This window comes from Pelmatolapia mariae, linkage group LG3_W (assembly GCF_036321145.2).
Source record: "Pelmatolapia mariae isolate MD_Pm_ZW linkage group LG3_W, Pm_UMD_F_2, whole genome shotgun sequence".
Lineage (NCBI taxonomy): Eukaryota > Metazoa > Chordata > Actinopteri > Cichliformes > Cichlidae > Pelmatolapia > Pelmatolapia mariae.
Window position 1 is genome coordinate 72,094,115 of NC_086229.1, and position 23,424 is coordinate 72,117,538.

At 40.4% G+C, this 23,424-nt stretch overlaps 1 protein-coding gene across 1 annotated transcript in view; it reads left to right on the forward strand.

Moving 5' to 3' along the window:
* The first annotated feature begins 6,425 nt into the window (after positions 1–6,425).
* LOC134623907 (zinc finger protein ZFP2-like) overlaps positions 6,426–23,424 on the forward strand; it is a 37,223-nt gene continuing 20,224 nt past the window's right edge. The window contains exons 1-4 of the mRNA XM_065470036.1: positions 6,426–6,462; positions 10,467–10,799; positions 11,517–11,626; positions 19,610–19,702. Of these exons, the coding sequence (XP_065326108.1) occupies positions 6,426–6,462; positions 10,467–10,799; positions 11,517–11,626; positions 19,610–19,702 (573 nt within the window). The remainder of the gene's footprint in view (positions 6,463–10,466; positions 10,800–11,516; positions 11,627–19,609; positions 19,703–23,424) is intronic.

Genomic DNA, 23,424 nt, shown 5'->3' on the forward strand with positions numbered 1-23,424 from the left:
GTGAGTTTAAATCATTTGAATCCTTTAAGTCCCAGTATTCTATGTCAAAGACTGAGTTTTATAAGTATTTGCAATTGAGAAATTATGTGTTTAAAAAATGCTAAATCATTACAAATCTCAACAGCCTCTTTTCGGTTGGAGAAATTCTTTTTGGATAATAAGGAGCATAAACATTTTGTATCAAAGTTTTATTCAGAGATTTATGCCCTAATTGTGGATAAACTGGCATGGTTGAGAAAATCTTGGGGGACGTTGCTTAAATGTGAAATAGATATACAGGCATGGAACAAAATCCTGCTCCTTCCATCTAAAATCTCTGTGTGTAACCGATTTAAAGAACTGCAGTACAAAATTTTGCACAATGTATATATTTCTCCGTATATTTATAATAAGTATAATATGGGAACATCTCCAAATTGTCTCAAGTGTAAGGTCAGAGTGGGCACTAGATTCCATTGTTTGTGGGAATGTGCTATTATTCAATCATTTTGGAAAGAGGTCTGTGCCAATATTAGTACAGCCATTGGTCATCAGGTGACAGAAAACCCATTAATGTGCTTATTGGGATATATCCCTGTCTCACTGGTACAAGATGAGCATGTAATTCAGTCACTGTTAATGTTGGCCAGGAAAAGCAGGGCTCTAGAGTGCGACCAATTTGGTCGCAAATGCGACCAAATTTTTCAGTGGTGCGACTAAAAAAAAATATTTGGTCGCACCGGTGCGACCAAATATTTTCAGGTAACAAAAAAAAAAAAAAAAAAAAAATCCCTGCAACCTTCCGTGTGGTCGACAACAGACACACATTATGCCCTATCGTGGACTAAACCAATCAGAGAGGACCTCTCTGATTGGCCGTGGTCCAGTTGAAAGTGCAGGTGGAAGAGAGAGGTGAGTAGCTTGAATAAAGCGATATCAATTCATTAACGGATTCCACACAAAGACGTAAACGCAGAGCGGACCCGACGCATCAGAATCAGCTTTGTCTTTCTCGGCTTTCTCACCCCACGGCCCGAACACGGACACGCTGTCGGAGCTTAGCGGTTCTGATGCATCGGGTCCGCGCTGTGTTTCCGTCTTTTTTGTGCTGATTCTGAGCTGCAGGTTTTGTCTCTCCAACCAAAATCGGCCGAGCCAGCAGCAAAAGAAGCAGCAAACTACGCTTTACATTTGATCAATGTCGTCATGAATTCCCTCTTACTTTTGCTGTTTTGCTTCCACCACGATAAAAATCACACTTCCTGCACAGCTCTCTCTCTCTCTGTACTTCAAGAACAGTTTCCCGTCTCAAATCTGTTTTCTGCCTTATTCATTCGCTTATTACCCACCAGTCTACCGTTGTTTACAGCGCTGTCGGCCGCTGTCTTTTTCTTTTCTTTTTCTTTTTTCACTTAAATGACCTCGGACAAGAAAGCCTAATTTCTGCTGTTCAATACTGAAAAAATTTAAACTTCTTAAAATTATGCAAAATTGCAGAATATTTTTAAGGTTATCTGCTATAAAAAACCAGACCAGGAAAATCTCCTTCATGTTTTTCTGTGTTTTATTCTCAGTTACTTTGACACAAAGGCCTCTGCTGTGATGTTCACAATTCTGATGAAGTCTCACATGTATCAGTGCTGATAAATGATCAGAATTATAATATTTCTGACTGTCTGAGGCTAAATTGAATCGAATCAGGACTTTGAGAACCGGAATCGAATGGATTATAGAAATCAGTGATGATACGCAGCCCTAGTGAGCAGCCTAGACCTGACAGAAGTGGATGTAGCTGTGGGTAATAAGAAAAGATGAAAAGAACTATTGATAACTTTTTTGTTAAGTTAAGGCCTGATCCGTCTGAAATTCATAGCCAGCTCTGACACGGTGCCATCAATCTTTGAATGCTGAAAAAGCACAGTGTATCCAGGAAACACATTATATGCTGCAATAAATGCACTGCCCAAGTGTCCCCTCTCCCCACTGCCATTCAGCAGCATGCAACAGCAAACAGGTCGTCAGAGGAGGCCAAGATGATGATTAAGTTTAATATTTTCTACAATATTGACAAAGCACTTTAAGCACAAGTTTGTTAGTTAATAATTTAGAAATGAATATTGTCTGTATGGACTTCCCCCCCAAAGAAAGTGCACATGTAAAACTGCGGTGTTAAGCAATGCGGTTGAAAAATTTGAGTGCGCCTAACTTTTGTGCCGGTACGCCTAAATTTTTCAAGTTAGGCGTACCGGTGCGCCCATGTCAAAAAGTTAGTCTAGAGCCCTGAAAAGTATTATGTTGAGATGGGTGGGGGCTGAGCCTCCCTCCATTTTTCTCTGGAAGTCGCTCATCATTGATGTTATGACTTTGATCAGGTTGGGACATTATATTGATGGGAGCTCCCGAATTTTTGTGGACAAATGGAAGAAACCACTGGAAGCAATGGGAGTAACTTGTAAACTGGACCCTAATGGACAATAATCTATGGACATAATGTTGTAATATTTTAGTGCTGTGCAGTGTTATTGTTATTATTTTGGACGTGGACCAGTCCTGTATTTGTTGGGGAAAAAAGTTAAATAAAAGTATATAATGAAACCAAACTGATTATCCAGAGAAGAGATGAACACACTAACTCTGTCAAACAAGATTCTTTCTAACACCTTAGATAAAATACTGGCTAGTGCAATCGGCCTGTAGTTATCCAAACAGCTCACTTTTGCAGCTTTGTCCTTTATAACTGGTACCAATAAAATACACAGCATTGAGTCTGGTAATATGCCATGAATCATAAACCCAGTGAAACAGAGTGCTAGAAGAGGAGCTAGCCTTAAACTAGCATGTTTTAAATGTTCTGCAGTGATGTGATCCAACCCAGAGGATTTGTTATCAGACAACCTATGAATGGCTTCATATACTTCATGTGTCCTTACACTTATTGTGTCATTACTCATGTCAAAATTGTCCTCATAGGGTTCACTTTTTATACAGTTAAACAACACACTATAATGCTGTCTCCATAATGCTGCGATGTTATCTGCCCCAGAAACACCTTCAAAAGTTGATGGTAGAGATGATTTACAGTTATTAAGAGCTTTCACCTCTTTCCAAAAACCTGCCATATTATTACACAGCATTTTCCTGGCCAAAGAATCTGCTCTCAGCATTTGCTCATTTTTAGTTATAAAGCGAACAGCGTACTTATATCTGGCATTCCCACATTTTTTCTGTTCAAATTCTGGGCCTTGTTTAGGTCTTCCAGCCATGGCCCAACATTTATAAGCTGTGCGAGCTTCATCATGGCACATGGATACATGTTCTTTCCAGCCAGGTCTGATGTTGGGTTTCTTATGCTTATATTGTTTATCAAGCAGTGTACCACTTTCATACAGAGCAGTCACTCTATCATCATACATGGAGCAGAGTAAATGTTTATGCACAGCATTCTTACAGTTGACATCCTTGCACAAAATAGCTTCTTTGGGCAAAGAAATGTTGTTCAGATGTATATCGGTATTACTATGATAAGCTAAGAGATCATCTTCACTACAGGCTGACCAGTCTAATTTTGCACTGTTAGCAATATTATTTCCAGTTGTTGCTGGCATGTGTTCCACATTCACAGTAAAACCAAAAGGTATATGGTCTGACACAGTTACCTCATACCTAATAGTTATGTCAGCTAAAGCTGCATGTCCATCAGCTGTACAGATACAGTGGTCCAGCCATGATGTACTATGCCAGGCTTCACTTATGTATGTATAGCTATCTGCAGGCAGTAGCACTTTGGTAGACAGGATAAGATTGTTCATTTCACAAAAGTGAGTTAAGTGGTGTAGAATTAAAGAGATTATTTTACTGCTACTGTTCAAGACCATCATCTTATCGTTGCATTAATTATCATTTCATCAAAGCATTTATTGAAGCTGTTGGCATTATGTTATAATTTGTATTACAGGGGTTATCATAATCAAATATTAACATGTTTATGACAGGTGCAGTTATAACCACTTTAAAATGATTGAGTTAAATATATATATCAAAACTCATATGCTGAGTATATTGTTACAAGTAAAATAGTAGCTGAGCAAAGGCCTGAATGTATTCAGCTTCTTGTTGCATTTGAGTTTGCCTAGCAACAGGTGACACAAGGAGGACAAGTCCATGGGGACCTCAAAGGCCTGAGATCATCACCATATTTGGATGGATGCCAGAAAGGGGAACTTCTGTGTCTGCAGTTATCTCTTAAAATACATGAATGTTCTCTACATGCAAATTATGTGCTTGTAAACGCAAGAGGGGGCGTTACAATACCCTGATGTTATAAAAGCAATCTAGAGTGTATTTTGGGTAGAGATGTACAACTGATGTTTTGCAGTTTACACCTCTCCACGCGGCGTGCATTCATTAAAATCAATTGTTTGACCGACCTCTTCTGGACTATCATTGTTTTACTCTCATCCTCAATTACGAACTCGTAACAGTGGTTAGCAAACCGAGAGCTGCTGTCTGTGAGATCAGCATTAAAATCACCCAAAACATATATACTGTAGGTATCATTGTCTTGAATAAATGCATTAATAAAAGCCAGCCTACTGAGGTATTCTTGCTCATTTTGACAAGATTCATAGGGAGTATAAATATTAAGAATGATAAAACTACTATTATTCTGTGTATATTGTATACCAATACACCAGTCTACATCCAGTCTAATGGGCTTTATCACAGGGTCTATTTTTTTGTCCCAGAGCACAGCAACCCCTCCAGGTATTCTGCCTCTGACTATTGCTGTGCTGAGATCAGTTGTTGATTCCCCCACTCCCAAAAAACTTGCATTTAGACAGTTAAGTTTTCCCAGGTCCTGTTTGGACAACCATGTCTCCTGCAAGCATAAAATGTCACATTCTGCAAGCAGACTGTCCACAACAATCCGTCGAGCTTTATCCCCTGCACTCTGTCCCAAACGTAGACCACGACAGTTGTAAGATAATACCCGAATAGACATCTTCATGTTGATACTTTGGTGCCAGAAGGCGCAGTTATCTCCCCTACTGGATCCCCTGAGCTTGGCACCACCGTACCGGGCTTACGAGGTTCATAAAAACGCTGGACCAGAGCCCCTTCAGGCCAAAGTTCAGGATTGTACATTTCACCTACATCATTACATTCAGCAGTAACCTTGAAAGAGCCGAACCTGCTACGTTTACTAGCAATTTTTTGACAGGTCACATCTCTTTTGAGTTTCTCTCTCAAATACAGCGCAAGAGTTTCTGCATCTACATCCAGAGCAAATTTAGTGGCAAACACGCTCACCAATTTAGTTTTCACAGTTCTGATAGTACTCACAGCGCCAGTGCCGATAATCGATACAGGTCCAGGCCTCTTATTATGTCCAGTGGTAGCAGCATGCATTCCAGAGCCCGAATTAACCTTCTCCAGCTTGTGAGGAGGCTTGCCATTTTTCATATATATTCTTCTTTTATAATTACCTTCTAGTCCTCTGGAATGATGCCTGTGTCTCCAACATCAATGTTCTCCCTCTGATCCATCAGCATTTTGATGTTGTTTACGTGTTTTTTAACTTCTAGTCCACTGCATGGACTTTTGAAAAGGACTGTTACACTTATAATTATGTCATCCATTTCTTTCAAGAGTCCGAATATGTGCCTGCCTAATTTCTAATTTTGGGGAATTCTATGTGAAATAAAGAATATAAACAATAAACATGTATAAACTTCATTATTTCACAAGATTTAAAGAAAATCTTTAAATCTTCGCACCAAGATACACAATACCAATGTCAAAGCAGTAATACTAAACACAAGTTACGTAGTGTAACAAAGTCGAATCATAAGCAGAAACAATAGAAATCAAACTGCAACTCAACCATAAACAAAAAGGACCAGAATCCTAAGACCATATATTTGTGCACTTAATATATATAAAAACTGAAAGCACACAAATAACACTCACACTCACAGACTGTAGCACACGTACCTGTTTTTGCAAAGATCATTGGCGTTCTTCATTATGTGGCTTAAACATTGGTGGAGAATGGGTTTATCAAAGTTGTCTCTGTCTAACTGTCCAGTGATAAGTTGAAAGTATCTCTCCAGAAGCTCTTCCAAAGTTGCTCTACAGAATGTCACTGAAATGGACTGTAGAAGCACAAGAGAGCCATCACATATAATCATCAAGAGCTTTTTGTTTGCCCTGCTTCCATACATTCTTGTAAGCTCTGTTTGAAAAGCTTGAAGAAAATAGGTTACAGAAGCAGTGGTGTGATCACATGTCACATATGTTGCTATTGGTAATGATGATGATCCCTTGAATGGATTTCTCACAATGACTTCATAGACTGTTACAACGCGGCTCAAGCCTGCAACATAAATAAGACGAATACCAGAGTGTTTGTGAGAAGAGGTTTTATCTTAAAATGGTATAGCAGGATGGCTAAAACGGATGGCGCCACCAAGGAGAATACTAGTGAGCTTCTTGAAAGCCTGCTTCAGGTATGCTTTTATCCACACCTGACTAGGTGTGGCCAATTAGCAACAGCTGAACACACTGAGGAGATTAGGGGCTGCAGACCGGCGTAACACAGATGGAGCAGCAGAAGCACTATCTTTACAGATAATGCTTCCTATGGCATCAAAATGAACGATGTCTTCTTTGCACCTCTGGTAAAAGACTGGAAGAGTGTTTTTGGACCACAACATTATCCCTTTAGGATGTCGGAGGACTCTCTGACGGACATTTGGAAGTCCTTGCTGTCTGTCTATCAACATTTGCAGACTTGCCATCTCATTTAAATGAGGTCTCTGTTTTTTGTGGGACCATGAAATATTTTTAAGGACATCTTTAGATGGTGCCTCATCCCAACACCCTGCTTCTAACACGTGTTGTGGAATTTTATTAAGATTTTATTAATTTTATTAAGAGAAGTATTAAATTCCGTTCTTTTGAATTCTTTTGGCGACAGAGAAAGACTGGACTCAGAGTGGTAAAGCTCAAAAAATAATCTTTATTTATTATTTCCGGAAATGGAGACCCGCAACACGTACACATATGCTCAGGTCTGAAAGCATTAGAAGCCAGCATGGTTATATAGTTCTGCTGCACGTCACACACACTAAGGCTGTGTCCCAATTCAGGGTATGCACGCTTGAAGTACGCATTTCAAGTGCGAATACGTCACCGCCACGCGACGACGGCTATCCCAATTCAAAGTGTACTTCAAATGCATACTCCAAATGCATACTCCAAATGAGCCGTCGATTTCCCCAAATATCAAGCGTGGTCCGGTGCACGCTTCGTGGTCCCATATATCCCACAATTCATAGCGCAGCGGTGGGTGTGGATAATTTTGCCGCAAAATACGGCAGAAGGGAGCGGCTGAAGAGTGAACTGGCAAAAGTAAGTACTGAATATTATGTCACTTATTTATGTGCGAATGTTTAATAATGAAGAACATTAAAACATTACTGTTGGCCACATGTCGGCAAAGTTATGTGACATTAGTGATGTTTGTACTTTCAGCGTCAGCTTGGTGTTAAAGCCTCTACTTCTAAATATATACATATAGCTGACCTTAATCTTACAGAGAATGTGATGATTTCATGGATAATTAAAGTCAGTCATATATCCGCAAACACAACAAGCTGAAAGTCAGTGATGCTGCTCGGTTTGCAGTCCTGAATATCACGGCACAAGCAGGATTCACTGCACTGTTGATGTTAGCTATGTTATATTGCTGCCTCTGTTCGGTGGTGTCGAGCCAAACGGACTTTAACGTGTGTTTGAACGAGCTGTCGGTTCACTCGTTAAGCTGAAAGAAAGATGCTTTAATCACAGGAGTCACACATGTGTCCACTGTACCATCTGGGAACTCTTCTTGTTCAGCACTCGTAATAACACAAACACTAAATCCTCCTTCTCTTGTGCTGTTTTGTAGCAGTGTATACACCTGAGACTGTCACCTGTCTGTCTGTCTGTCCTGAACTCTCTCTCTGTTTCTTTCTCTCTGATTGTAGAATAAAAGTATGAACATGTATTTATAAGTTACACTTGTGTTTGAATCCTGCAGCTTATCACATATTTGATTTCCATGTGTGACAACTGCAAGTGTCCAGAGTGAGGACAGACTGAGGGACCCACTGCTGCACATCATCTGTGAGGCTTTGCACCCCTGATGATCCACCAGGACAAACTCAGCAGTGTGTGAGGAAGAGGAGGAGGAAGAGCCAGCAGCAGCTGACAGATGGAGAGAATAGACAGACTGTTCCCTGTTTGTGAAGGACTGCTAGGAAAGTTTAGAATAACTAATTGTCTGTCCTGAATCAGTCTTATTAGGTAATGTTCAAATAATGTTATCATTCCAGTGTTTTCAGTGTGGGAGAAAGTACTCAGGGCCTTCAAGTTACACACTATGAAAGGCAGAAACAAGTTTAATATTCAGAAACCTAAAGTATGTATCAGCAGCAGAATGGAGCTAAAAATAAATGTTTGTTTCAGTTCTATGAAGCTTTGAGTATTTTGGATTAGTAGTACTGCTGTGTTTGTTGCATCATATTGCTGTAACTGTTTATATGCTTTATATATTCTGAGCTAAGTTGATCTATAGTGTTACATCATATTCTATAAGGATGTTATGTGTTTGTTTACTTTCTGCCCAGTTTGACCCATTTAGCAGAAGTCAGCCTGTTTAAGGCTCTGATATCTATTCTGTATGACTTAAAGCAGTTATGACATGGTCTGATTTTCTCACCCAATAAAGAAATATTTCATATATCAGTCTACTCTTCATTCTATCAGAAACAGTTATCACAGCTCGTACATTTGCTTTTTACACATATATGTAAGCATTGAGCCAAATTTAGTAATGCCAACATACTGAAGGAACAACATTTGTCTCTTATATATGATACATCTATATATGCACTGTCAAAGATACTTGTCTTTGAGTGAAGATTTAAGGTGATAGGACTTATAAATAACTGGAACTTGAATCTTTACTGAAGCTCATTATTAGACACAGAGTTCACTCACATGTGCTGTACCAGTGTACCTGCACATGTGATGTGACAATAGAAGTGATTTGATTTGAGACTTCAAACTCACTGCTGTAATAACTTATGATGATTAATATAATAACTATAATATTGGCCATATCATATTTACACTGACTTTAGTCTCATGCACAACATTAGCTAATTGTTATTTAGTAGCTAATCTTAAATGACTGTCCAGTACAGAAATGAAGGCCAACAATCATGTTTTACAGTCCTGTGGTCTCAGCCTCAGATACTTATTAAATCACACAAAGCTCATGTAGAAACAAACAAAAAAATGAAGGAAATATGTTCTTCTTCATTTCTGTCAACCACACATTTCCAGCTATCATGATTGCTAGGCAACCTGGGCAGTGTGACAGAGGCTGGACCATTCCATTTCACAAGCCTCGCACTTCCGGCCTTAGCGGTCTTTGAGTACGCGGCCCTTGAGGACCATTGAGGCTGCATAGTTTAATGCAGCCTCAACCCCTTAATTTGGGATACAGCCTATAAATACCCAGGCAGGAACATGAGGGAATGAGGAACAGGTGGGAACACAGCTGGGAGAAATTAGACTAAACGAGACAGAAGAAGCGAAACTAGAAATACTGACATAAGATATGAACCTTCACAATAAAACAGGAAATCCACAGACTGAACACAGATAACTCTGACCAAGAACAGGAGGACACTGTACAGGGGCCAGAGTTACATCAGGGGCAAAGGAACAAGCTAAGAAATATAGAACAGAAACCAAAACACCAGCAGTCATAAGCCAAGAACCAAAAGGAAAGCAAACCAATAAATAATAATATAGAATCAAAACACTGGGCCACAGGCCCAGGACCGTGACAGGCGGTTTCTTTCAGGGCAGGAGGCTGGGAAGACTTCGCGGTCTGGGATACAGCACGCAGTTTCACACACTCTAAATTCTGCACTTGATGGTGTTGTTGTAAATGCTGAAAATACTAGTAGTCCTCGAACCTTTGTTGGGACTCTTTCCCAAAATTCTCTACAGAATACATTATTCTGACACTTTGAATCCAAACCGTCTCCGAATAATAATAGTAATAATAATAGTAATAATAATAGTAATCTCCAAATGTTTTCTTTTTACAGACCAGCTCCTCTTTGATACTTGGTCTGTATCAAAGGAGTTGTGTTCAGTGAAGGAGAGAGGTGAGCCGCATAGAGACAAAAGTGGACGAAAGAGAGGCAAACTTGCGGCTCCACAACATATACTATATCAATATAAATGATAGTGTCACATCTCATATCTCATATAAAAATATATCGATATATTTAAAAGCTCGATATATCGCCCAGTCCTAGTGGTTAATCATCTAGTTAAGAGCAGCACTGTGAGTAAGAGGATGACCCATTGACAGTTTTTCATAAAGCTTTAATCTCTTTGCTCTGTGTTGTTTCCTTTTCCAGAACCATCTTTCACAGCTGAGTCTGGACAGGACATCACTCTGACATGTCGAGCTCCAAACAACAACATCACAGCTGTAAAGTGGAGCAGAGCTGACCTGGGAGATGAAAAAGTGCTTTTCTACCAGGATGGTCACTTCGATCCAGATCACCAGCATCCATCTTTTAAGAACCGGGTGAATCTGCAGGACAGACCGATGAAGGATGGAGACGTGTCTTTGATTCTGAAGGATGTGATGATTAATGACGCTGGAACATACGAGTGTCATTTATTTATGCATGAAACTCGCTCATGGATACACAGCATCATCAAACTGAGAGTTCTTCCTCCTCCAGGTGAGTGAGTAGAGTTGAGTGTGTGTGTGTGTGTGTGTGTGATCAGAGGTGAAGCTGCTTCCTGGTTGTTCATGTGTGTTTGTTGTATGAATGAGGTGGTGGATGTCAGAGGTAGACAGATGTTTCTCCAGCTGTTGTCTTTGTGGCTGGTAGTCTAAAGTTGTAGAGCAGCATTGTTTGGGTAAGGTTAGAGCAGAAACAAAGACATTTGTGAATCAGTCTCTTCTTCTCTTGCTCTCTAACTCGTCTGTAAACATGTGTGGGGAAACTCAATGTTAAAGCCTACAGCTGGAGGGGGAGGGGAGGGGTGAAGCTGGTGGTTGTAAGTTGTTACTCAGGAAGAGTAATCTATTACATGTATTATTCGTAACTTTCCTCTACAGTAATGTAGAGTTTTACTTAATTACTCACTGGAGAAAGTAACTCTTACTCTACTCGTTGTTACTTTCTCGTTACTCTGTAAAATGATTTGATATGCACTGTCACATAACCACCATGTAATAATATGAACTTCAGACTTGAGTCCCACAACAACACAAATCCCTACTGAATTACTGAAAAATGTAATATGATTACAGTAACGTGTTACAAAGTAACATATGAACACAAAGCTGTTACAAAGTAACATGTGACACCAACACTGGTGGAGACACAAAACATCCATCCAGTGCCAGCTCCGCCTCTCATGCCACACCAATCTGTCCCCTGTCTCTTAAGGGAGAGGCCAGCCAGCCCTCGGAGAAAGCTCTTATACGCCACTTGTATCCAAGATGTCGTTCTTTCGGTCACTTCCCAGAGCTCGCTGCAGCCACAGCCCCGAGCCGTCTGTCAGTCTCTCCCCTCATTAGTGAACAAGACCCAGAGATACTTAAACTCCTCCACTTGGAGCGGTAACTCCTTCACAAACAGGAGTGGGCACTTCACCCTTTTCAGGCTGAGGACCGTCTGCTTCACACTCAGCTGTGAACAGTGTGAGTTGGAGGTCTCCACCAGGTGGAGCCTAAAGAAGCACATCATGTGTGAGGAGCAGTGATGTAATCATGAGGTCATTTCAAACCAAAAAAACCCCACTGGGGCTAAAGAGGCAGGAAAGCAGACACACACCACATGTGTGCTATTTGTTGTGGTTTAATGTCAGTGTCATTGTCCTGGGTTTGTGTGTTTTACTGTTATTCATGGTTCAGTTTAGTCTTTTGTATTTCCTGGTTCGTAGGTTCTTCCTCATTTAGTCTGTTTCCTTTCGTGCTCTGGTTGTCTTGGTTTCGTCTGTGTTCTCACCAGCCACCAGCTGAAGGGTAACAATGGTGCCCACCAGTATTATTTTAATCAAAGATTCAAGAAAATCTACCAGGGTGGAAACTTTCACACTTTATTCACATGTTTTATCTATTTAGAGTGGAACCCCGACTTACGAATACCCCGTATGTGTATGTGTGTGAGAGTGACAATATATGTGTGTGAAAGAAGAATGTATGTGTGTGAGAGTGACAATATATGTGTGTGAAAGAAGAATGTATGTGTGTGAGAGTGACAATATATGTGTGTGAAAGAAGAATGTATGTGTGTGAGAGTGAAAGAATGAATTTTGGCTTGTACGGCCCCTCATAGTAATCTGACCAGGTAACGCAATAAACAGGACTGTCAGAACAGTCGGCGTTAAAGTCACCTTTGACAGTCCAGGATGGCGTTGGACATCCTCAGGGTGGAGAAAGGGTTGGTGTGACCAAGGTGTGGTTTGTCTTGTTGTATGTATACGTTTACACATACATAGATTATGATTAGAATAAGTCCCTGGGTCAGAGAGTCCTGAACATATATTCTAAACCAAATTTGCATCAGTAAAACAAACAGTAGATAACAACATCTGATTATCAAGGCTAGGCGGAGAGGTGTTTTGGTTTTCTGCCTTACAGAGAACGGAACAGACACCAGTCGAGGTCACAGAGATACGAGGATCCTTCGCAGCAGAGACAGACATAGAGTCTCCCAAGATAGCAACTAAGGTCAAGTGTCATGGCGTTTGGGCTCCGACTAGTGACTTCGGGAGGATGGATCCAATGAGCACAGCAATAACCATGAAGAGGTTGGCGAAATCCAGGATCACCAGGCCAACGAGGTTCGAGAGGCTCTTGGTAAAAAGGGGGACACGGCGGTGACCCCAGAATACACAGATCGCTGTTTGAGATAGGGGCAGAATAATCCCCTGATCTGTGCAACGACTGAAGGGTGGTCTAACCCCTGAGGTTAAAGAAAGAAGAGCAGAGAATCACCCGACTGGAAGACACTGGTAGCTGCAGCAATAAAATAAAGGTTAAAAGCTCCTTAGACAGAGGATCTAGTCTAAGTACATTTGAGGGTACAAGGTAGCACCAAGATGAGGTTGGGGAAACTGGAGCACCAAAATAAAGCTGTGGGAGAACTGGGGAGTGTCATCTGTAACTACTGTTGTTGTTGTAATCATAGTTTTTCTTGCATCTGAACTGCGCAAACACAGAGGTCGTCCCACATCTGGTCCACCCGTTAAAGGGGGACAGAGGGTCTTAGGACTAAGAAGAAGAAATGGACCTCGCAAAACTGGATTATGAGGTGTAAGTGATCTCTTTAAAAAGAGATCAAAGGGGGAATTGTTAGATTATTATTCTATCATATGTTATCCTATGCCTGTAATCGAAATGAGTGAATCATTATACTGCTGTAAGCCGCATCATACTTCTTATTATAGAGAGTATAATCATTATGTAGTTTTAGTTTGCATTATACTTCTGAATTAGAAGAAGGTGATAACTATTACATTTATTAAACTGATTTGTATTACATTAGACTGCTGATTTATTGTGAATGAATGATATTGTTTTATGATGCAGTATACTGCTGAGGTATAAGAAATACTGTTTTCAGAGAGTCATCACCTTATTTGTCTGATTAGAAAAGAACAGAACATACTGCATAGGAAGCCAAGGTCATAACTTAGGCTCACTGAGAGAGAAAGAATGTGAATGTTTAGGTTTCAGGACTAGGTGGAGGGGGGCTGAAGCTATAAGAATCTGAGGAACGCTCAGACACTTCGAGATCAGGCGGACACCCTCCCGCGCTCATCTCCCCTCCAGATGGTTTATGCTCAAAAGTGTTGTATGGAATAAAAGATTGTTGATTGAGCATTTATACACCGAGTATTGTCCTTCCTTCAGCCCAAAGATCAAAAGAATTGGGAGGTTTTAACAAGTGGTTATCTGTTTTCTCTTATTTTGTTCTAATACAGGAGACATTAATAGTTGAAGGTTATTGGCAATAACTGTTACGGCCCTGGCCGTTTAGAGTTTGTTTCTGTGCTGTGTCTTTAAGTATCTACAGGTCCTTCCTGATTGGAGAGCTGGCGGCGCGTTATTGGTCCCCTCATCATGTGGCTGTTTTTAAAACATCCCTCACCAGCAGCTGTTGGCGGCAGCAACTGACAGCAGCAGCAGAGCCATCCTTGGCCTCCAAACTTTATGATATTCGTGTGTGTGATTCTTGAGACCTACAGAGCTTTGTACATAGTGTGTAGACACATTTTCACTTGTAAATAGTAAACTGTAAATAGGCACTGAAGCAGAAGTGATGAGCTGCCTTAATATTCTCCTCTTTAATTCAGTTAGGGAGTTAGGTGTAGCATGTGTCTTTTGTTTCGTTTTTGTTTCACATAGGGTTTAGATAGCACCTCCTTTCCTGACTTAGCTTGTTCTTCTTTTTGTTTTTGTTTTGGGGGAGGGGGGGGCGGGGGGGGGGGGTATTTTGGGCTTTGTTCATCCCAGAGTTAAGTTTTTCAGTGTAGACACAAATAAACCACCGTTCACTTCAAAGATTGGCTTCTGAGTATGGTTTTTGGGACCAGGGCGGGGTCACTTCCTTTCTAACCCTTATGTTAGGTTTCTGTACCCCTAGACTGGGGTGTAACAATAACCTACAAATATGACTGATTGGTGCTCTAATTTGAGCCCTGCTAGCTGAAAGTCACCATATTTTCATCAATCAACAAAATGCAGTGAATGAACAAAAGATAAATCAAATCAATACTTGGTGTAAACACCTTTTGCCTTCAAAACAGCATCAATTCTTCTAGGTGCACTTGCACACAGTTTTTGAAGGAACTCGTCTGGTAGTTTGTTCCTACCAGCTTCCTCACATCTTTCTCTCTCTTCATGTAATCCCAGAAACACTCGATGATGTTCAGGGCTCTGTGGGGGGCTGTACCATCACTTCCAGTACTTCTTGTTCTTCCCTACACTGAAGATAGCTCTTAATGACTTTGGTTGTATGCTTGGGGTCATTCTCATGCTACAGAATAATTCAAATTCACCAAATCATCAGTAAAATGCATGATCCACAGTATCAAACGCAACTGTCAAATCTAAAAGCACAGGAACAACACAGTCCCCAGCGTCAGTAGCTAAAAATATGTCATTAAAAACTTTTAAAAGGGCTGATTCAGTGCTATGAAAGGGTTTAAAAAATTGGAAAACCTGTAAAACATATTGCTTTTCCAGGAAGGTCACTCATTGACTGTGAACTCTCTTTTCAAGAATTTTGGAAAGAAAAGGTAGTTTGGAGATAGGCCTGTAATTTGCAAGAATCATTGGATCAAGAACAGTTTTTTTTTAATCAGCGGTTTGACTACAGCATGTTTACAATCTTTAGGGACTACACCTGACATCAAACTATGGTTTAAACACAAAAAGGGGGAATTATTGAGATTTAAATTTATAATCTGAATACGTATTTGCTGGCCACATTACTTTATAGAAGAAAAGGTCTAACTTTGGGCCTAAAAGGTCTTGACAGGAAACACAGGCTTGTGCAGAGTATGCTTTGCAAAAGTGAAACTGAAAGCAGAGTCTGAGTGTAAGTATTTTGAGTAGGTTATGAACAATCAGGTTATTCTTTAGTATCTTTTATGTATCTATATCTTTTGATTAAGTTTTTAGTAGAGGTTCTTGATTAAAATATTTACTCAACATATTACATATATAGTTCCAATTAGGTTATTACATGTAAGGATGAGCCCCTGTTCTGGTGAGAGGTCAGAAGTGCAACGGGGGAGCTGAGAGGTGAAACAAAGTGCAAGCAGAGGCTGACACACACATACACACACATGCACACACATATTAGATAGACTCATTTATATAGGTAAAAGTTAATCATGTTTTGCTTGCGACTGCAAAATTGTGCGTGCGTATGTGATAGTTTGTGCAGAACGTGTGCCTGATGTTCCAGACAAATAAGCGAGCGTCCGGGGACAACAGGAAGACACCTGGATGGAGACGAGACGATGTTCTTATAAACTATGTTAAAAGTCATTGTGGTTTTGGATTGACGTAGGAGATATTGTGTCTGCCTGGCAACAGAAGGGGGGCTGTACTATTTCACCCCTATAAAGTCTTTGTTTTGACTATTGTAAGACAGTTCAATGCTGAATCTGCACAGTATTGGACTCCACGCGTGTAACCAATAAATCTTCGCTTTGATCATACCTTCTGGACCAGAGTGGTTATTTGGTTGTGAGCCCGCCGTACTCCTTTTCTCCAATTTTTGAATCTTAACATTTGCCAGCTGGGGAACCAAAGGTCCAACTGTAGGTAAAACCTCTTATAAGAGTCGAGGAGGGACAGCATCATTTGGAGACCCTGAAGGCTTAAAACGATCAACAGTCTCCTTTAAAGAGGACAAAGTCAACGGCTCAAACCCCTCAAAGACAGCAGAGCAGGAAGCAGAGACTGATGGTCTGAGCACAAGGAGAGATTTGAGCCCTGGAGGAGGAGACCTTCTCAATTAAAAAAGTGTAAAAAACTTTCACAGGGTGCAGAGAAGGGCTCGATACATTCAGTATGTGGTGCACTAAAAACAGAGTTAATAGCTTTAAATAAAACACGCGAGTTGTGACAGTTTGACAGAAAAATGTCAGATAAGTGTTTTCTTTTGGCATCTTTTACTGGTTTTTGATATTGACGCTAACATTCCTTTAGTATCTGGAATGACACTTATATTTGTCCTTTTTCCACTTGTGCTCAGCTCGACGGCACTCGTATCTGACAACTCGGGTTGTGTCGTTCAGCCGGGGCTCAGATTTAGTTTTAGACTGCCTGGATTTTAATGGAGCCATGTCCCAAACAGGCCAAAGATGTCTGGCAGGTGGAATAAAACCATGAGCTCAGTTCCTCGGTCTGGCTGCATAAAAACTCTGGGATTTTACAGGTCTGGTTAAAAACTGTTGAAAACTGCTCAGCAGTGGAGGAGTTAAAAACGTAACAGCGTCGAGCAGCAGCGTGAGGTATAACTGAGGTAAAGGCAAGAGGAACTTCAAACATCACAGGACTGTGGTCAGAAAACACAGCATCACAAATCTCTACATTAAAAACAGAAAAACATGAGATAAAACAAGATCAAGTGTGTGTCCACGTTCATGTGTGGGACCAGTCACACATTGCACCAGATTAAAAGAATAAACAAGGCTTAAAAAAGCCCTTTGCCATGGGTATATCAAGACAACACACATGAATATTAAAATCCCCAACAATAAGAACACAATCATATTTTGGCATGTATTCAGCCAAGATGTCAACAAAGTCATTCACAAAGTCCTTATTTTATTATGTATTTAATTTTATATGTTATAGAAGTGACAGATTTATAAAGTGAGGCAAATTATCGTGATGTCACAATTGCAGGATGATCTACTAACAGTGTGCTTTAATCTCTCTATGAAGAAGCCACTTCAGTAAAAATCAGCTTTCTGCTGAGAGCAGCAGCAATTAGTGGCTCAACAATACAGAGTAAGCTCTTGATTCATGCAAGTGTTTCTCTCTGAAAACAGCAGGGAAATTGGGATAAATCAGAGGAGGCTGAAGGAGAATCAAAATGCTTTTAATTTCAGAAATAACTGTTCTGATAGAAATCACTGAGCACTGTGCAAAGTGTTCTGAGGATCAGGACTCGGGTACAGATTTATCCAGAGGAGAGATGCATCAGTACAAACTGTTTCATCGTTTAAACATGAACTCTGTGAACAGCTGACTGTTCGATGTGCTAAAGAACATAAAACATTATTTCCCATCAGACCATGAGCAACATTTAGGCATGTAACACAGTAACACTTTTATTTTTTACATATTCAGCAGAGAGAGTTGGCTGTGTGCACTACTAAAAAAAGGCTGTTCCAATTCTCAGCACCGATCCTCTCTTTCCCTGAGTCCTTAGCAAATAGTGATGGGTCGTTCGCGAACGAAATGGCTCTTAGAGCCGGATCTTTGAAGTGAACGACGCGAGCCGGCTCCTTATCGCGAGCCGTGGGTTTTTTTTTCTTTCTCTCACCCTCTCTCTCTCTCGCACTATTTTCCCGCTTCACTCCGCACACGAGCCTTGTGCTTTGCGCTGGGTAGAGGGGGGAGGGGCGGAGGGAGCGGGAGGGAGAGACAGAGAAAGAGAGCCAGGGACAACAACGTCACATTAAAAAGGTATAATAATCATCCACAACTATTTTCAGTTGCAGATGATAAAGGATTCAGAAAGTTTATTCATGCAGGCCCATATGACAGAGTATATGCATCTTCTTTTTCATATCTTAATTTATATTTAATTGTGTTGTGGTTTGCAGCATTTTGTGTTGTTTCATTTTAAATTTGCTTAAAAGGAAAAGCTGAAAATTTAAATAGTTAAAAGTTGAACAGTGACTAGTTGGTTTTTGTATTATATGATTTATTTATTACATTTTATGTGGAGTGACTAAATAAAAGTATATTTACGGTGGCCCCTAGAGACAAAGCAGCAAGTACATACTCCAAAACACATAAAAACTCAGGCTACATCCACACGTACCTGGGTATTTTTGAAAACGGAGATTTCTAAAAATGTCTATTTTCGAAAACTCCGTTTTTGCATTTACGCGTGGATGAGGAAAACGGAGAAAACGCAGCGTCAAAGATGTGCGCCTTTTTTGACGTCACACTGTGCGCCACGTTTTGTTTCAGTGAAATGAATTTCTACAATACTGTTACTGTTAATTGTACTCTCTGCAGTGTTTAAATGCTTACATATACAGACACAGTTACTGTCCCTCCACACATACGACTCGGTTCTGCTTCTATGCCCAATCTTTGTTTACTATTTCCCACCGAGGCTTCTAGACTTCTGATTGGCCAACATTTCTACACGTTCAGGAATATATCGGTACCTGCTGCTTTGGCATAATCCTAGCAGCGTTTTCCTTCATTTCTGCATTTACATGTGGACGGGATCTTTTTTAAAACGAAAACGGAAAATCTCTGTTTTCAAAAATACCCGTGTACGTGTGGACGTAGGATCGAGTTCTGTGCAATCCCCAGCTTTTTGTTGGTTTGCTCTCCGCCTTTTCTTTACAGTGAGTTCTAAATTAATTCATATCAGTCTTAAAAGGCTTTTAGGGTTATTTTCAATGCGCTGAGGTCATAGATAATGAGATAAAACATGCTAATGTGTGATGCTGCAGAACCACGTCATGTCATCATGTCGACTGAGTAGCGTCGAAAAATCAGAGTACACGCTGATTTTGAAATAACACATCACGTGGATACCTTGTGACGCTGAGTCACGTGACCGCACAGCCACAAATCACAGCAGAGCCGGGAAAAAGGGGCGGAGCAAAGTGTGTGTGCAGGAGAGGAGTCGCGCAGAGAGAGCTGCTTTTTCACGAAATGGGAGTAAAGTAGTGAACTTACAGGAACAAATAACACTACCAACGTTTGGATCGATATCTGCATCGATCTGCACACCCTTGTCTCCTGGATTGTAGCTGAGATCAGCGTGAACCACGTGGGTCTCTGCTCCCTGATCTGTTTCCTGTCTTTGGAAAGACTTCCAGCTTCATCACGGAGTTTCTGTGGGCTCATCTAAAGGTAAGCATTAGCTAACTTTAATGTGGGTTCAGTTTATGTTGAGTTTAGCTCTGTTGAGAATAATAGATTGCTTGGTATACACTGGAGTTAGACAGACTGTAGAGTTTGTGATTGCTTGCAACATTATGAAATGGCGGTTGCTAGAGGGTAAGAATACATACAGAAAAATAGTCTTTGAATATGAACAAAGGGTGCAGGGCAGGAGAACAGCCAACCCCCACCCCCAGGAAAGGAAGCCACAGGTACAAGCCTGGGGGAGGGCAACCCCAGGGTGAATAATAGAGAGAGAGTAGCGGAAGCCTACTGAGCAGGGGTGCAAAGGGCTACCCCCGCCGCCCGTCCCCCCTTACGCTATAAAGGTGTGTGTGAGGAATGCTCCTCAGATCAGCCTTTAGAATAGGACTTCATAGGATGATCTCCAGATGCATCTGTATTTTATTTACTCCCAGCCAGGGGCGATTCTAGGATCAGAGCTTTGGGGGTGCTGTCAGTCCCTGCATCCTTAAATGTTGTTGCTGCAAAAGAAGAATGGATTGGAATAAAAAAAAAAAATACATATCCTAACCTTAATTACTGGGGGAGAATAATGAATGATACTCATAGTGAGTAAAAAGTAAACTGAGTGCATTTTTTGGACAGAGATTCACTTTTAATGTGTATAATGTATAATACAGAAACATTAAAAAACACTCCCAAAACAGAATAAATTATTACAAAATATTAAATAAAAACTATAAAAATGGAGGCAACTTTGCCTGTGGTAGAATGTATACAATGTATGAAAAAATCTTTACTACAGATACTAATTTAATAATAATAATTTTGTGTTGTAAGATTTATGAGTTTCATGCTTTCATAGGAGAGCTTGACATTTTTATCAGGTGCTACACACTGTAAAAAGTTTGAGAAACACTGATAAGTGTATGTGTGCTTTTGGAAAACATTTAAAGCTGCAGTACAGAATCTTTGGAACAAGCTTAAAACACTTTTAGAATATAAACAGAGCGCTCTGCTTCTCTTTACAGCTCCTCACTCCACCAGGGAACCGTTTGGCACTTTCTGATAGTGTGCAAATGTGATGTATGTACTGCAGCAGTCATACAGACAACTAGATGGTCCAAAAGTTGGCCTACCTATAACTGGCTGAGGTTTTAATAGAGTTGTGGCTGAACCACATAAAATATATCATTATTTTTAATCTCCCTAATCAATGATGATGTTATGTTGGAATGTTGGTAAAGAGGGTCAAAAATGTTTCAACCCAGTTTGTTTTGCAGATTCTGTATAGCAGCTTTAATATAGGGAGAACACAACTTCCAGATTGTATGATTAAAATCAGGTTTTTTCTCTTTTAAGTTTAACTGTTTTGCATGTCACTATTTCCTGTCTGTTTTCTTACCTGATTCTTCCTGACCTTGTACTTTCTCCTCACATTCCCCTCTTTCCTCTCTCCCTCTTTGGACTGACAATCATACACAAATAGATTGTATTCAATTAGATGAAAATTTATATTAATATGAAAAAATACTATTAAGATCACTAACAAAAAGTCCTCTCTCAGTATCCATTGCAAACAGGACAGTGGTAACAACAGTAGGCTACGGACAATCTTAAGTTTTAGATTTTAAATAGTCTATATAAATTTCAATGGGAGCAACAGGACGATTAGATGTTGCTGATTTTACTACAGAGTAGGACGGATTGTAGAGTTGCAAACATCGTCAGAAAAGACGTTTTCAACAGTGCAGGTTACCTGGGTGTGATGTTTTTCTGCTAAAAAGAAACATGGCCTGAGTCCTACCTAACTATATAAATAGTAACTGAATGTTAAATGCAGCTAACATGTCCCGTTTTAAGCCAGACACTCACACCTCCGCTCCGCTGCGTCTCAGCCGCCATCGCTCTGGCTGAAGCACCCCCAAAAATGGGCCAATATCGCGCCTGCTCCCAGAACAAATGAAGACGTCCGATTTTGGAAGTAAAAGTCTCCGCCTGATTGCTACCATCAAAAAGAATCGTACTTCAACAGCTCCTGGATGAGGTCTTCTGCTGCTCTCCTCGGTATCTGTTCACAGTTTATTGTGAAGACGTTGAGAGAAGAATGAGGCTGCGTCCACACTAGCCCGGATAGATTGGAAAACGGCGTTCTCTTCTAAAAACATTCCATGCCCACACTAGCATTTTCAGTCGTTTTCACAGCGTTGCGTGTCCACATTGAAACGGCCGAAAACGCTTACATGCCAGTACTGCGCATGGGTGAAACGCAAAAATATTTGACCTGCCTCATTTCTGTCTGCTGCTTAATTACTTTCTGGTGTTCTGACAAACCATCGTACTTTGGCAAAACGTCCTACCGTAAGTAGTTTATGCAGATTTCTGCTGTCACAGAGTAATTCCAGCACAAATTTAAGTAGGTATGACGGTTTGCCACTTAACTTTGCCCATCAGAGTATGCTTGTAGCTCATATTCAAAAAGCCAGGACAGTTTGCCACTTAATTTTACCCGTTAAAGTATGCTTGTAGGTAACATTCACAAAGGTATCATGGTTTGGCACTTAATTTTACCCATCAGAGTATGTTTCTAGCTGTTATTGACAAAGTTAGGATGGTTTGCCACTGAATTTTATCTGTTAAAGTATGCTTGTAGCTCAGATTAACAAAGGTAGGATGGTTTTGCGCATGTGCAGAAACAACGGGTAGGATGGTATGTTAGGTAGGATGGATTCCCAGAACACCGGCTCTTTGAAACGTGACAGCAAAATGTTGAGGAAAAGCACAGTCTTTTTAAATGGACTAACAATGAGGTGGACTTGTTGCTGTGAGTAACACAAAAGTAAAAAGTTGCAAAAGTGATTGAGAGTTAAATAATTTCAAGAAATCTGGAGCATGTACAGACTGATATTAATCTTTAGTAGGACTGTCAAAATTGAGAGCAAACAAAACAACTGCTGTGTAATGCCCTCCGCTATCTTAGTTTAATTGGTCACATGACTGCATCATAAGGTTAACATGCGTCATCGTTTTAGAAAGTTTCCGTTTTTGCTGTCCACACTGCAACGCAAATCCACGGTTTTCAGATGTATTTGTTTTCAAGAGTTTTTTCAAACCACTGCTCTTTCCATCAGCGAAAACGCCGTCTCAGTGTGGACCGGATGCCAAAATGGAGAGAAAACGATGCATTTTCAAACAAAAACGCGTTAGTGTTGACATAGCCTCAGGCTACACTCACACTATTCAGCTGGTATTTCCACTTCAATGTAGTCCACATCTATTCCATTAAAATATGCTCTACAAGTGTCAGTCCCATACTAAACACACTAATCTGGCTAATTGTGTTTTGCTCTTTCACAAAACCATCTTCACCTGTGTCTCTTTCTTCTCTCTGTACTAAAACTAGAACCTCTGTTGTAGGAGCTTTTGACATTCTCTTCTTCAACACTCAGTGTCTTCCGTGTTGGGTGATTCTCTGCGTTCTTTCTCCTCTTCTTGCTTCAATCTCAGGGGTAGACTGCGTTGAGATATGTTTTTCCACTGACTAGGGGATTATTCTGCCCCTGCAGTTGAGATTTGAGACGGACAGATACGACATTACGTATTGGTCCAATACTCACCTAAATTACTCGATCAGTTATCGAAAAGTCATACAAAATTTAATCCGATCCTTTAAATATCACAAAAGCACTTCACAAAAACTTGCAACATAGCGTAACCCAGCTCATAAC